Genomic DNA, 15,482 nt, shown 5'->3' on the forward strand with positions numbered 1-15,482 from the left:
ACAAATTTTACATAACGTCTTAAAAACTACATTTTAGTTTCATTTCTAATAAAAAAAAAAAAACATCCTTACTCTGACACTTTTAATGTAAATATAAAGTCTAATTGAAATGTAAAGTACAGTAATGACTTTAATGCTGCTACATATGCTGAGTAGTATGTAAGTTTGACACCCAGTGGTTGAACCAGGTATTGAATCCCTGGTTCAAAACACACGCAAGCGCAGGTTGCCAGATTGAGGACCAACAGGAGTGTGCCTGACTATCGAGCCTAAAGGCTAATTTAAGGCTGATTTAAATCATGTTCTAAATAAAAGCAGCGGCACGCGATAGAAGAAAAATTTTCCATATTAAAAGGAGTTTTTGTTCTAAACAACACCTGAAAATTATATTTTAGAAACGGCTTCTATTTCTCATAGCTGAGCAACAGAAAACTGACAATGATCAGCTCAGGTACACCTCATGTCCTTTAATCAGTATTAAATGCTAACAATGTGAGTTTGAATGCCGTTTTACATTTACATTTATTGCCATACTACTGAAAGCAGCAGCAGATAGTTCACCTCAGATCTTGAAAGCCAACCCATTTTAGTCATTCAGCGTGTACGTTTATTAATGTTAAAGAGGTTTAATATGTATTAATTAGATTATAAATCTTACCATTTCATTGGAGTGCAGTGAGTGCACTATTCTGTGCTTCTGAATGGCTGAATTTAAATTTCTGTCGTGTTGCCTCTGGTGCAAACAGCCAAATTGCTTATCACTGCAAATCTAGCGTGTTGTTTGGACACGGGGTTACAATGTTACCTGCTCATCCGATGTTTACGTTTGTAATATTTATATTATTTGTTAATTAATAACCTCATGTGGAACTCTAAATCACTGTCTCATTTCGGAGTCTGCTACTGTCCACCGAAGCTCTGAGGGCCTTCCTGACTGAATGAATGATATACGCTGTTTACTATAAAGGCTAAAGTGGCATTGGGAGGTTAAAAGAGCCAAAACAAAGACAGCCGTTCCGGCATGTAATGCACATTTTCAAAGCAGAATATCTGACTTCAGCATTGTTTTTCAGATAAACAAGAATGTTCTCTTAGCATGTTTCTGAAATATCTGTAAACATATTATGGTACTTTATGCTTTACAAGAGTCAAAAATTTACATACAGCACCTTTAATAGCACTTTAAAAAGTCCTTGAATCTGGTGTGCATGAAAGAGTGGGAACCCTGAATAGTTCGCCCAGCAGTTATAATAAGTTGTGAAACTGGATAAAATCATCTGCTAATTGAATGAATGAACGAATGTAAATGTTGTTTTTGACGTGACTCTTGCAGACCGCTGAGCTTTTGGTGAGTGCCGGACAGATGCGTTCAGCCCAGGAGAAACAGAAAGACATGCAGGAGCTGGAGTTACTGAGACAGAAAGAGACGGCGGAAAAGCGCAGTCGCACGCTAATGAGAGGAACCAGGTGAGATACCATCATATTAGGTATGGGTCTAGATCAGGGGTCACCAAACTTGTTCCTGAAGGGCCGGTGTCCTGCAGATTTTAGCTCCAACCCTAATCAAACACACCTGAACAAGCTAATCAAGGTCTTAATAGGTGTACTTGAAACATCCAGGCAGGTGTGTTGAGGCAAGTTGGAGCTAAACCCTGCAGGGACACCGGCCCTCCAGGACTGAGATTGGTGACCCCTGGTCTAGATGGTTGATATGTTTACCTGTTGTCAATTGTATTTATATTTTACCTTCATTTTTATTTAAGGAATAGTGCACTCAATAAGAAAATAATATCATTTTTAAACATGCCTTTGTTCTGTTTTTTTGTGGAACATGAAAGATGTCCTTGTGCCCTGTACAATAAGATACGTATAATATGTAGTTAAAGTCAGAATTCTGTGTATTTCTTTCCCTAGTTTCTGTTAATGGATTTTTTCAGCATATTTCTAATCATAATAGTTTTAATAACTCATTTCTAATAACTGATTTCTTTTATCTTTGCCATGATGACAGCACATAATATTTGTCAAGACACTAGTATTCAGCTTAAAGTGACATTTAAAGGCTTAACTAGGTTAATTAGGCAAGTTAAGGTAATTAGGCAAGTCATTGTATAACTGTGGTTTGTTCTGTAAACAATAGAAAAATAAATTGCTTAAGGGGGCTAATAATGTTGACCTGAAAACTAGAATAACTGCTTTTATTCTAGCCGAAATAAAACAAATAAGAAAAAATATTAAAGGAAATACTGTGAAAAATTCCTTCCTCTGTTAAACATCATTTGCAAAATATTTGAAACAGAAACTCACAGGAGGGCGAATAATTCTTACTTCAACTGTACATGACAGAATTAAAGAAAACACTGTAATACATTTTGATGATTCTGCTAGTTCAGCCATTTCTCTGACTCAAATATTTGAATATTACAACTAGTTGTATTATAAACCATAAACAAATTTAAAGGGCACCTATGGTAAAAAATCTACTTTTCAAGCTGTTTGGACAGCCATATGTGCATGTTTGGTGTATAGACTGTCATATTGGGGTGATATAAACACACCCAGTGCTTTTTGATCAATTTAACAACATAAAAAACGGTGGACCAATTGGAGCAGTTTTCAGACCGACCGCAACTTTACGTAGGAGTGCGGTCCCCCCGCCCACCAATATTGATTGACAGGCGCGTCATCATATCCTCAGTTTGTTGATTCACGTCCGCCATTTTCAGCGTGAGTCGAAGCAATATCACTAAAGGAACACGCTAGCTCCATTTTTTAGATGCAAGGCTCATTGGGCTCAACACAAGAGCAATATTCTCCACATTATCGCTCTGATCGGAATTATTGGTTGTATCTTTAGGTAGGTTTGCAAACATGTGTACTTCTCATTGAGTCTACCTTATACTTCAGCCGTTTGCATTTCTCGCGATCCCAGAAGCTCCCTGTGATCTTAACTAGCATGCGTTTTAGAATTCTAAACATCGGTTTCTATCAGGGTACACTCAAGTCGACGGCTGGGCGCCGCGGATCGCTGCAGAAACCTATGGTTAGAATTCAAAAATGCGTGGCACGACGATTCGGGACACTTCATGTATCTGCCGCACCACAGAGAGTGTCTGAATCTAGCACACAGTTGGCTGTAAAACTGTACAAAGACACAAATGATTTTGTACTCTCTGCTTGGTCTGTGTCCGAGTCGTTCGTGTACGACTGAATGCTGTACCTCTCACTCTAGCTCGTTCTCGCAGTCTGCCTGTCAGACTCTGTTGCAAACGCAGAGCGGGTGAGCTCATGGCTCCGCCCCCTTGTTACATTGGCGGGAAGCCGAAACTAATTTACATGTGAAGCAACACACCCCTAAATCAGCGAGCTGTGGACACGCCCCCAACATGACACTTTAACACATTATAATAAAACAATCTGAATTGTGTTTTAAACTGAACCTGAACTGGCACACTCAGAAGAACCAGAATATTATTATTAAATCATAAAGAGGTAAACTATGGGCCCTTTAAGTAAGTAGTCTATAGAGCATATCTAATTACGCGTGACCCAGATTACACAAGACTTCCTTAATACAGATGGTCAGTTTTGGAAATGTGAGTCTGTGCAGATCAGTAGGTTATATCCTCTTACACAGGGCTAGAAAGTAAATATAACAGCCATTTCTCTTCTCCTTCTCTTCTTGCTAAAGACACTCTCGTTTCCGTGGCTCGTACGTCATTGAGGGGCTGAAGTCCATCGGCGAGAATGATGTGGTTTACCACCAAGGACTTCACAATGTAAGTGTCTTTAAAAGAAGCGTCCTATTCTCGTCACAGCAGGATTTTTTTGATTTAAAATGCAGTAAAAACTATTGCCAAAAAAAAAAATAGTAATGATGCTAAAAGTTCATGGGAATTGATTGTGTTATAACATTTATTCTCATGGAAAATAGTGCTTTTAAATTCGAATAATTCACCACAATTAGACGAATATGACAACATTTAATAATTCAATTTATCATGATAATGAATGTGCACAACATTGATATCATATGCACTTAAATATATTGCAAATAATTATTTATCATTTGAACTTTGAGTGCTTTTAAAAATAGTCTGATTGTTGTATTTGCAGTGGGTGTTCATAACACTTAGACTTAATTTAAGTGAGATTTATTTTTAAACATTAAAATTTTTACATTTATCATTGACATTTTGTGACTGATTATTTGTTAATGTTTAAATTTAATGTAATTTTAAAATTGGTAAGTGTAATCATTTATTTTTAATATTTTTTATTATAAAAAATATATATTTTAATAATTATTTTTAACTGCTGATTTTAATGTTAATTTCTTAGTTAATGTTTAGTAATGCCTTAAATCGTTATCATTTTATTAAGTATAGTTAATGACCAATAAAATTCAGTTGTGTTTTTAATGAACTTGAGCATAATTATAAAACTGTTAAGTGTAATCATTTATTTGAATTTTTGCTTTTATTAATTTTAATAATAATTTTTAACTATTGATTTTAATGTTTATTTCTTAGTTAATGTTTATTTAAAATCTTAATCTTTTTATTCAAAATAGTTAAAGACCAATACAATTTGGTTGTGTTTTTAATTAACGGTATCATATATCTATAATATGGCCACGTGTAATTATTTATTTTTTGTCATTCCTTTTATTACTTTAAAAAATATATTTTAATTATAATTTAATATTAAAACAACAGATTTTGTTGATTATTGTTTGACAATGCATTTAAAAAATCATAATCATTTTATTAAATCTAGTTAATGGCCAATACAATTTGGTTGTGTTTTTAATTAACGGTATCATATATTTATAATATGGCCACGTGCAATTATTTATTTTTTGTAATTCCTTTTATTACTTTAAAAAAAATATTTTAATTATAATTAATAATAATCAACAAAATCTGTTGATTTTAATGTTTAACAATGCATTAAAAAATCATAATAATTTTATTAAATATAGGTAATGGCCAATACAATTTGGTTGTGTTTTTAATAAACTTTAACATATAATTATAATATGGGTAAGTATATATTTCTTTTTAAAAAATAAGAATATTAATAAGAATTTTAACTGTTCATTTTAATGCATTAACTAGTGTTTACTAATGGAACTTGATTGTAAATTGTTACCTGTTGTACTTTATCATAATTTTGCAATATTATTACATTTATTTAAAACATTTGATGAACATGCATGTACAATAAAGCAATACTCTAAAGTATTTTGGGTTATTTTTAAATTAGTCTTTTTTACACTTTTACAGTAATTTCTGAACCCTTTATCATAATAATAATAATAATAAGAGGATATTGACCTAATGTCCTATTTTAATGATAAAGGCTTCAGAAATTAATCGGAACAAGAAAATTAGATGCCTGCAGAAGCCTAGCCGTAATATCTAATAATTGATTCCAAATTTGATCAGTCTTTTTAATGTTATTAGAAATACCTTTGTTTTATTAACATGTATGTTTGTTTTTGCCTTCTATCTTAAGTTTAAGAGTTATTCTCATGACTTGGGGAAGGCTGTGAGACGTGTACCCAAACGCAAACAGATGGCTAAAGACTCAGACAGCCATCGACGCTCTGCGCTAAATGTACGTCTGTTCCTGCGCGAATTCTGCATCGACTTCCTAGAGAACTGCTATAATCGTCTCATGTACCTGGTTAAGGTAAGACAACATCTACATTAGTGAAAGCCAGCAGTCTCTTTTTGTGTGCCACTTGAATTAGGGCTACACAATGTATCATTTCAGCAAGAATATCGCAATGTGCACATCTGCAATAGTCACATCGCTGGGTCTGCAATGTTGAGTAGGGCTATACGACTTGGAGAAAATATCTAATTGTAAATTTATTTATTTATTTTTTGCTATTATTTTTTGACATATATTGCTATTTATTTATTTATTTATTATATATTTATTATTATTATTATTTTTTTTTTAATTAAATTTAATTTTGTAGTCAAGCTTTAGCTCAATAATCTCTATCGTAGCTTCTTACAGCTAAAATGCAGTGAATGTTAGTTAAAAAAAGGAGCTAAAAAGATATTAACTTAAACATTTATTCAATTTTGTTTTTAAATATTCAGAAATTAAACACTCATTTTTCTGTTGAGCAAACCGTAAACACAAATAAAATGACCTTACTTTTCTGTAAACAAGGTGAACTCAAATTAGGGAGATAGTGTAGCTTATTATACAAACCAAAAAATTATAATTATAAAAATACAGAACACTCCGCAAACTAATATGGCTGATAAGAGCCTTTCTGTAGCTTATATTGTCTAAAACAAAATAATTATCGCAGATGCTACTCAAAAAAGCTGTTTGTTTAACCAATTCCCACTAGTTATTTCTTCCCTTATTGTGTTCAAATTGACCAAATAAAAGCCCTTAACTTCTCCCCCAACCTCCCGCTGGCCTGCAGATACCCACACTAGTGGATGCTGCTCTCTCATTGGCTGTAGGTAATCGCCGATGTTATTTTCAATCAGAACACATTTCACACGGCATGATTTGAATCGCCGACAGCTCCAGATATTTAGCATGCCAAATATCTGACTCTCTCTCCGATCGCCTCTTTGATAGTTCACACAGTTTGATTGGTACTCTCGTGAATGAGCACCGATTTGCCTGTGATTTCAGGCGTCAGCGGTTTCTCAAAACCTGTCAGCGAGTCAAAATCAGGGCTAAAATCATACAGTCTGTAGTCTGCATAATACAACCTTATTATTAAGTTTTAATGTAATTCCATGCAGATTTTTAATCATATTTTTAGCAGATTTTGAGTTCTGCAAATTTCTTTGCGCTTTAAAACATTTTATTGGACTTTCACGCTTATGATGACTGCTGAAGGCTTTTTCGTGAAGTAAACTTACTTGAGGAGATATTCAGGAAAGGTTTTACAATTTTTATCCTATATTAATGTTAAAAATCTTAGCAAATGTATCTCTTTTTCATTGTATTTGTTTTGTTCTTAATTAATTAATTGTTTTGCCATGAAAATAACGTTTGTTTTTCACATGACATTTAAAGGGGGCCTATTATGCCTTATTTTACAAGGCGTAAAAATAAGTCTGTCTCTAGATAATTTTTTGTAACTCTTTTAAACTGCCTCTTTTAGGCTTTTATTCAAATTTTTGGTGACCGTCGCTTTAAATTCAAATGAGATTGTGTTCTTTTCAAAAGTGGGCGGAGCTACAAATGCTTGTGTGTCAGCATAGTGGCAGATTCTAAAACTAACTAACAAAGACTCATAGATATTTACATTAGATGTCGCCTACCCTGCTGTTGTCTATTAGAAGGAATGCGTCAACAGAGCCGCCATTTTAGTACAGGGTAGTGCTCCTTTGCAGTGAATGCGGGACCAAGGTGCAGTGGAGGACTGTGGCAATCCAAAGCCAGAGATGTACACATACATGCATATATATAGATCAGGAGTTTTCCTGTTGGTCAGTATGCAATTTTTTTTTTTAAGTTACGAAAATTATAATTTTACATTACTTTTCCACATTGATGAAATATGTGATGGCACGAGCATTTCTGACAAAGAGTGTATGTTTGTGTGCATGGAAATGTACTATCCACCCTCCCTGTTAAATTTGATCTTATCCGAGTCCTAAAACACACCCCCTCTCCTGCTTTCACTTCTCATTCTGACGGAGGGAGCGGTTCAATTGTGAATGAATCCCTGTTATGATCGACTCGTTCACTTAATTAGCCGACAATAATAAACGTTTCTGGCACTGCAGCGTCTTGTTGTCATATTTCATATCATTGTTTGCTTATTTTATTCAACAAAACTAGCTTAAGTCTGGTATTTAGTGTAAGTTGGTGCTCCTTTGCCTTATGGTGAATGCAGTAAGACAGTGTTTCCCAACCCTGTTCCTGAAGGCACACCAACAGTCCACATTTTCAACCTCTCCCTAATCAAACACACCTGAATCAACTCAGCAGAACATTAGAAAAGACCCCAAAACCTGACACGAATGGGTCAGATAAGGGAGACATACAAAATATGTACTGTTGGTGTGCCTCCAGGAACAGGGTTGGGAAACACTGCAGTAAGAGACTGTATTATCATCAATAACATTACTTGTTAAGCACAAAAGTTCATAACATATAAAAACATAAACTAAATCTTACCTATGAAATGTGATACCGTTGTGCTTTGTTTTCTTTGTTTGCTTGTTTCTACACCCATGCACAGCGCTAATGTCCAGCATCTTCACATTGGTACACTGTCTTGTCTAGTGCGGTTGAATGACATTTGTCCTGGGAGCACTGTACAAATGTGGCGGCGCTATTGACGCATGCTCAGGCTCCGTATGCGACATCTAGTGTATATATCTATGACAAAGACTAACTAAATATGCTAATGAGGGAGAGATGGTCACTCGTGGGCAGGGCTTTCCACCTCTGATGACACGTACGAAAGGAGAATGTCAATCAAACGAAGTAATTTATACCATTAGAGGCTGGCTATATTCATACACTGCTGTCACACAACTGTGTTTAAACCATTTAGAAAAGTAATTTGTACATAATGGGTCCTCTTTAAATAAACGTGTATGATTTGACTGTGCTATTTGTTGATCGTGATTGTTATTGGTTTTGTTTTGCACACCAGGAGGGGTTGATCCGTGAACGGGCCCAGCAGCATGATGAGACCTACTATATGTGGGCTTTAACCTTCTTCATGGCCTTCAACCGTCTGCAGAACTTTAAACCAGATGTGGTGTCTGAGACTATTTCCATCCGCACGTTTCACTTCATCGAGAAGAACATCACCAACTACTATGAGATGATGCTCACTGACAAGAGTGACGCCACGTCCTGGTCTCGCAGGTCTGGTGAACTTTTCTTGTTCATGAACATGTTGTTGGTTTGTACAAGGTGTTTTAGCACCCAGCGTTCCACAGGTCAAATATCTGTAATATCATGGAATTTAATATCATCAAGTTAAATTAATGCGCAAACTGGAATATCGCATAAAAGACGTGCGAATAAAGCAACACTTCCATCCAACGAGTCAAAGAGAACAAAATCGTCACTTCCTGATTAACTGGCGCCAAATATCAACAGTAAAAGCGTAGTTTACTGCGGTAGGAGAAGCTGCGTGAATCTTTTCTTCATTTAATAAATTACTTTTGGCATTGATGGGATTTGAAGGCATGAGACGCGGAGCACAGACGCGCTTGACAGTTTTGGAGGTTATTAATAACCGTTTTAATATTAGTGTTATTATGTCGAGGTGTTTTAGAATAGGGTTGGGCCGATAGACGAAGCCATCGTCCATCGCCGATGGGCAATAGACAACACAATGCTGAGCCGGCATCGCCGATCCTCCGCCCCACCATCGTCGCAAACTCGCTCGCGAAAAATACACACTTATGCCCTGTTTACACTAATACGTCTTATACGGCATTTTATAACGAAAATGATCCACATCCACACCGTGTTTTAACTAGCGTTTCTGAACAGCCCTCCGTCCGCTGAAAACGCACATCACGTGACCACACACAGACAGCCACACACACAGCCACAAACACACACTGTGTTTCACAGTTCCAGTGAGCAGTGCACGTCAGACAGTTTATCAAGGATGTACCGCTGGATCGCGTCTCAATATAGTTGTTAAACATGATGTTCAGACACCCCAAGTGTCCCGGAAGTTCCGAGTGATAGTCTCCCGGAAATCGCGCGTCTCCCTTACGGTCCTCAAATAAGTCGTGCACCCTTCTCACCCCTCACCGCCGGATCCCTCCTCACTCTTCAGACACGTCTCGCGCACTCTGTCAAACACCGCCTCCAACCCCCCCCCCCCCCCCCCCCCCCCCCCCCCCCACCCCACCCCCCACACAGCTTTTCACATGACGATGATGCCATCGTACATTGCATTGTTTCACAATAGACATCATACTTGGCCAAATTGGTCGACATCGCCCAACCCTATTTTAGAATGAGCAAAACAACATTTCCGATGTTTTACAATGCACTCAGCCTGCTGATTTGTCCATTCACACACATTTTTATCATCACATAGTCATAATCACATGACTTTTTTTAATGCGCATACTGGAATTCTCACGGTTCGGTTACGAATATCATGCCATTGATTCGGTTCAATTCGATATCTCGGTGCATTGACGATGCTTTCCATACACAGTTTTATATTTTCTTCATAGCACAACAATTCTCGTATTAAAACGTATTAATATATTATATATTATTATATGTTATAAACTATTTGTAATACAATTTTGTCCTTTAATACAAACAGTCAGATATATAAACTGTGGATTTAAACAACACGAGCATTCATAGCAAATAAACAAATATAAATATCTCGCTTGCTTTCTGAGTCCTGTCTAGCAGGTTCTTTCTTACACCCCTTTGATTGGTCACGCGCTCAACTGAAAAGGCTGCGATTGGCTCTACGCACTGGCGCTCCTCACAGATGAGTAAAGCCTGGTTTAAACACTGATAAACGGCAGCAGCGATTACAGCTGATCCATGATAGGCGCGGTGGAGAACACTGCATATACGCGCTCATGTTTGTATCCAGAAGTATCAACGTAACAGCCGAGAGTAGAGGAAACGTGACGTCAGCAGGTCAAATGGGCCACAGTGAGAGAGAGAGAGAGAGAGAAATAGAGTTTACTTTCATTCTCTCAATCTTGCCAAGAACCAGCATCCATATATTTGACCTTAAAAAAATGTTAAGAAAATTTCACATTAAGTAAAGTTTATGTAATGCGAGTCGATCATCTTTTGTTCCCAGGATGCATTTGGCTCTGAAGGCCTATCAGGAGCTGCTGCTGACCGTAAATGAAATGGATCGTGCAAAGGATGAGAATATCCGCCACAGTTCCAGCGTCATCAAGAGTAAGTTTTTCTTTCCTCTTCTTTTAAAACATCATTTTAAAGAGGCCATATCTGCTGTTTAGGAAGTCTTGATTTTGTTTCAATATTTATTTAGCAAGTATGTACTTGGCTGAATGAGTTTGTGTGTGTGTTAACTTACAACACAACACAATTTCATATAAAATAATACTTATTTTTATATATATATATATATATATATATATATATATATATATATATAGTATATATATTTTATATATATTGTATATATTTCTAATAATTAGTATACAACAATACAGATGGCAAATAAAAAAAGGGCCATTTAAAAAAATAGCAAGCTCCTTTAAAGTTTTGTATTATTTAGATTTTAAAAATATATACATTTTGATTTTGCATTACATTCAGCAATTTCTTTGCCTCAACATCATGCATTTTTAAAATCCTTCAACGCTCTGCAGTTCATTGATTATCCCTCACTTAATTTCCTCTGGTGTGTGCAGGTAATATCTTTTATCTGATGGAGTTCAGGGAAATCTTTTTGACTCTCCTGCGCAAGTATGACGAGCGAATGCAGCCTCACTCTTTTCTCCGAGATCTAGTGGAGTCTGCTCACCTTTTCCTCCGGATGCTAGAGAGATTCTGCAAGGGCCGAAACAACCTGGTGGTACAGGTGAGAGACAAAGGTGTTTAATTGCTTGTTTTTTTTTTTAAAGTACACATGAAATCAAAACTAACCATATTGATTTTGTAAGCTCACATTGCTAGTTTTGTGGCAATCAATTCATCTGTGCGTGTCATTAAGAACAAAAACAACTGTTTGTCCTTGTAATCTAAAATTGCAATCTGAAAATGCACTTCCTGCTTGTTTTCAGTTAAATTCTCAGATAAGGTCTGTCTGAGGTATTGGGTGTGGCTAACATACTTAACCACACCCCTCCAGCTGTCAGTTTTGACAACAAACAGAAATGGTGAGAAATGGCTCGCAGCAGAATAAACAAGCCACGCCCACTGTTTTCTCATTTAATATTTCGTTTCTCTATGAACTGCGTCACAATATGGAGAAAAAAAAAAGGTCGCAGCTTCTGGTTCATGCGCACTTTAATACTTTGTTACATTGGTGGGATTTGAACTGCAAGAAATAAGTATTTGTACTTTTATTTTTTTGACTTATAGAAGAAGAGAGTAAAGCGAAGGAAGCGTAGCCAGAAGAAACCTGAGATGGAAACCTCCGCTGAAGACCTGGAGCAGACATGGCAGATCGTGTCTGAAGAGCTCAGAGCGTCAGGATTTCAGGTGAGAGACAGAAAATCAGGAAAAAATAAATAAATAATAATGCACAAAACTCTACAGGATGCCGTTACTTCAGATAAGTATTTGATTACTAATTACATGATTAAAGTTGCATTTAAATTACTTTTCTAGTTTCTTTGATTGTAAAGTAACTTAAAAACTCTTTGTTTAAACATTAAGCATCTGGCTTTCAGGTGAGTGACAGAAAATCAGTAAAAAAAGATTTATTTTTTTATTAAAAACAGCATACTGTACAATTTTGACTAATTTACTTTCATTAAAGTAATTAATTACTAATTACATACTTGAAATTGTATTAAAATTACGTTTCTAATTTCTTTGTAAAGTAACTTGAAGGTGCTGTTTGTAAGTTTTTGACTCTTCTAAAGCATAAAAATACCATGTTTACAGACATTTAAGAAACATGTTAAGTGAACTTCTTGTTTATCTGAAAAACAATGCTGAAGTCAGATATTCTGCTTTGAAAATGTGTGTTACATGCCGGAAAAGTCTGTCTTTGTTTTGGTTTTTTTAACCCGCCCACTGCCACTTTAGCCAATTATATTTCAGCACCCTGGGTTGCCTCGGTGGAAAACAGCGTATTTCATTCGTTCAGTCAGGAAGGCTCTCAAAGTAGAGTCCGTGACCGAAATGTGACCTCTAGTGGACAGTAGCATCCACATGAGGTTATTAATTAGTAAATAATATAAATATTACAAACGTAAACATCAGGTGAGCAGCTAACATTGTAACCCCGTGTTCCAACAACACGTTAAGTGACGAGATTTGCAGTGATGAGCAATTTGGCTGTTTGCACCAGACGAAACATGACAGAATTTAAATACAGCCATTCATAAGCACAGAATAGTGCACTCACTGCACTCCAATCAAATGGTAAGATTTATAATCTAAATAATACATATTAAACGTCTTTAACATTAATAATTGAACATGCTGAATTACTGGTATGTGTTGGTTTGCCAACACTGTTCTTGTCACAATTCTAAATTTAATTTTTAAATGGTTTTATTTTATCACAGGTGAACTATCTGCTGCTGCTTTCAGTAGTTTGACAATAAATGTCATCTGAAATGTTGTTCAAACTCAAATTATTAGCATTTAACACTGAATAAAGCACATGAGGTGTACCTGAGGTGATCATTGTCAGTTTTTTGTTAAGCTGCCAGAAATTGAAACCGTTTCTAAAATATAAATTTCAGGCGTTGGTTAGAACCAAAACTCCTTTTAATATGAAAATATTTATTCTATCGCGTGTCGCTGCTTTTATTTCGAGCATGATTTAAATCAGCCGTAAATTAGCCTTAGGCTCGATAGTCAGGCACACTCCTGTTGATGTCGTCAATTTGGCAACCTGCGCTAGCTGTGTTTTGAACCAGGAGTGCAATACCTAGTTCAACCACTGGGTGTCAAACTTACATACTGCACCTTTAAGTACTCTGCTGTGAACATTAAACAGTGGTTGAACATTTATAGCAGTAAATCATGTCAGTGGGGATCAACCAAGAGGTAAAATAACTGAAGTAGCCAGTGTTTTATCATTTTCTGAGGCCAATGGTGTTCAGGTACAGTTATTGAATAATAAAACTTGTTACTAAAGTTACAAACTGAACAATTTCATATTCCTCATTGCTTTTTAAAATAATTTTACAGTCCCAGACCTCAAAAACACATGAAAATGATCAATTATAATACAATAACTAACATGAACCAATTCAACCTTATTGTAAAGTGTTACCAAAGTAATAAACCACCATGAAAACCCTAAAAGAAAATGAGATGTTTGTAATCACAGCTATGTTGCGTGTGTGTGTTTGTCTTGCAGTTGGCAGAGAGTCTGACAGAGGGCGCTGTGCCCTTTGATGCCGCATCGGACACTCCAGTGAACGAGCAGAGGACTGAAGCTCTGGTGAGAATCCAGGACTGTCTGATGTCTCGCGCAGGACCTGAAGCTCTGAGTTTGCTGCGTGCTGCACGGTAAGGAACTGAAGACTAAAGCACCCATGAAGTGTGTTCACGGTCACCATTTTTCCACATAAGATTAAAATATGTGCATCTTGTTTTTCAATCCTGCCATTTGACACTGTTGAGTTACACCGTGCCTGTAATTGTCATCAGGATGTCACTCAAAAAAAGATTTTAAAATTGTAACCCTGATATATATATACATGAGTGTTGTCATGATACTGGAGTTTCTAACTTCGATACAATACCTTGAAAAATATTCTCGATACCACAAGGGCTAAAATTGTGCCGCTAGTAGAACACAATCTGTTTTTTCACCTAATAAATATTAAAGTCGCATCTTATCTCTCTCGTTGATTCAGGGCGGTGTGGCCTGAAGGAGACACATTTGGATCTGTTGAGGTGGAACCTGAGGAGGAACTGGAACTTCTCAAGCAGATACTTTTCACTAAGCTCCCTAGTAATATCACAATACTACACTATATTATCATACAGCAGATCTCCAATGTTTGAATTTGTGCACTATTTTTTAAGGTCAACAATCTAGATCAGTATTCAGAGAAATATTATTGGTACCGACTTCTTTAATTGACCCTTCGCTAAGCCACACCCAAAAACCGCCACCCACCAATCATTGCTTAGCAAACGTAGCTACACGCAGGGGCTCTTTCAAGCTTTCGAGAGAGGGAAACAAGCCAAAGCGTTGTGCATATGGATTGTGCAAATCTGATACCCGGTGTCCTTAAAGTTTAGACGGTGGTGGAATTTTTTCCCTTTTCAAAACCTAAAACCCAAGGGGAGAAATGCCAGCGTGGATCAAGCTCTGTGAGGGGCGCTAAAGGAAATTCCATTTTGATATTCCTGACACATTCAGTTATAGACCGATAACTCACACCTCTTACCCTAAACTGATCTAAACTGTGTTTCCTACAAAAATACAAAGCAGGTTATGTTTCCCAGCTGTCCTTCTCTCTTTTTTTTTTCGCTCGATATTATGAGCATTGCTCTGTTTTGCCTTCGCCATAGTAGTCATACTAGTAGCAGTCATATTTCCATCTGTTTCAAGCTACGAATATTTGAAATTACAAATCAACAGAACAAAACCGAGATATGATCACAATCTGAGCACTTGCAATTAATATACTTAACCAGCAGCTGTTTTTAAGTCATCATAACCCTCATGCCCATGTCAGAGCTACAATTCACCAATGTTTTCATCAGTCTTTTGGAGATTTAGTCATTGGTGATGATGTTATATCGGGTTAGTGTCTGCTTTAATATTTGGTGTCTGATTAATATTTGCTGGTTGGAAA

General features: G+C 36.4%; 1 protein-coding gene across 2 annotated transcripts in view; it reads left to right on the forward strand.

Annotated features, from left to right (window-relative positions):
• The window catches only part of timeless (timeless circadian clock), a 42,220-nt gene that overhangs the window by 7,334 nt on the left and 19,404 nt on the right, over nucleotides 1–15,482 (forward strand). For both annotated transcript variants that reach the window (XM_056468186.1, XM_056468187.1), the window contains exons 8-16: nucleotides 1,334–1,467; nucleotides 3,692–3,779; nucleotides 5,521–5,697; nucleotides 8,660–8,877; nucleotides 10,814–10,917; nucleotides 11,397–11,566; nucleotides 12,070–12,189; nucleotides 14,030–14,181; nucleotides 14,532–14,629. In XM_056468186.1, coding sequence (XP_056324161.1) covers nucleotides 1,334–1,467; nucleotides 3,692–3,779; nucleotides 5,521–5,697; nucleotides 8,660–8,877; nucleotides 10,814–10,917; nucleotides 11,397–11,566; nucleotides 12,070–12,189; nucleotides 14,030–14,181; nucleotides 14,532–14,629 — 1,261 coding nt within the window. The remainder of the gene's footprint in view (nucleotides 1–1,333; nucleotides 1,468–3,691; nucleotides 3,780–5,520; nucleotides 5,698–8,659; nucleotides 8,878–10,813; nucleotides 10,918–11,396; nucleotides 11,567–12,069; nucleotides 12,190–14,029; nucleotides 14,182–14,531; nucleotides 14,630–15,482) is intronic.

This window comes from Danio aesculapii, chromosome 11, assembly GCF_903798145.1.
Source record: "Danio aesculapii chromosome 11, fDanAes4.1, whole genome shotgun sequence".
NCBI classification, from domain to species: domain Eukaryota; kingdom Metazoa; phylum Chordata; class Actinopteri; order Cypriniformes; family Danionidae; genus Danio; species Danio aesculapii.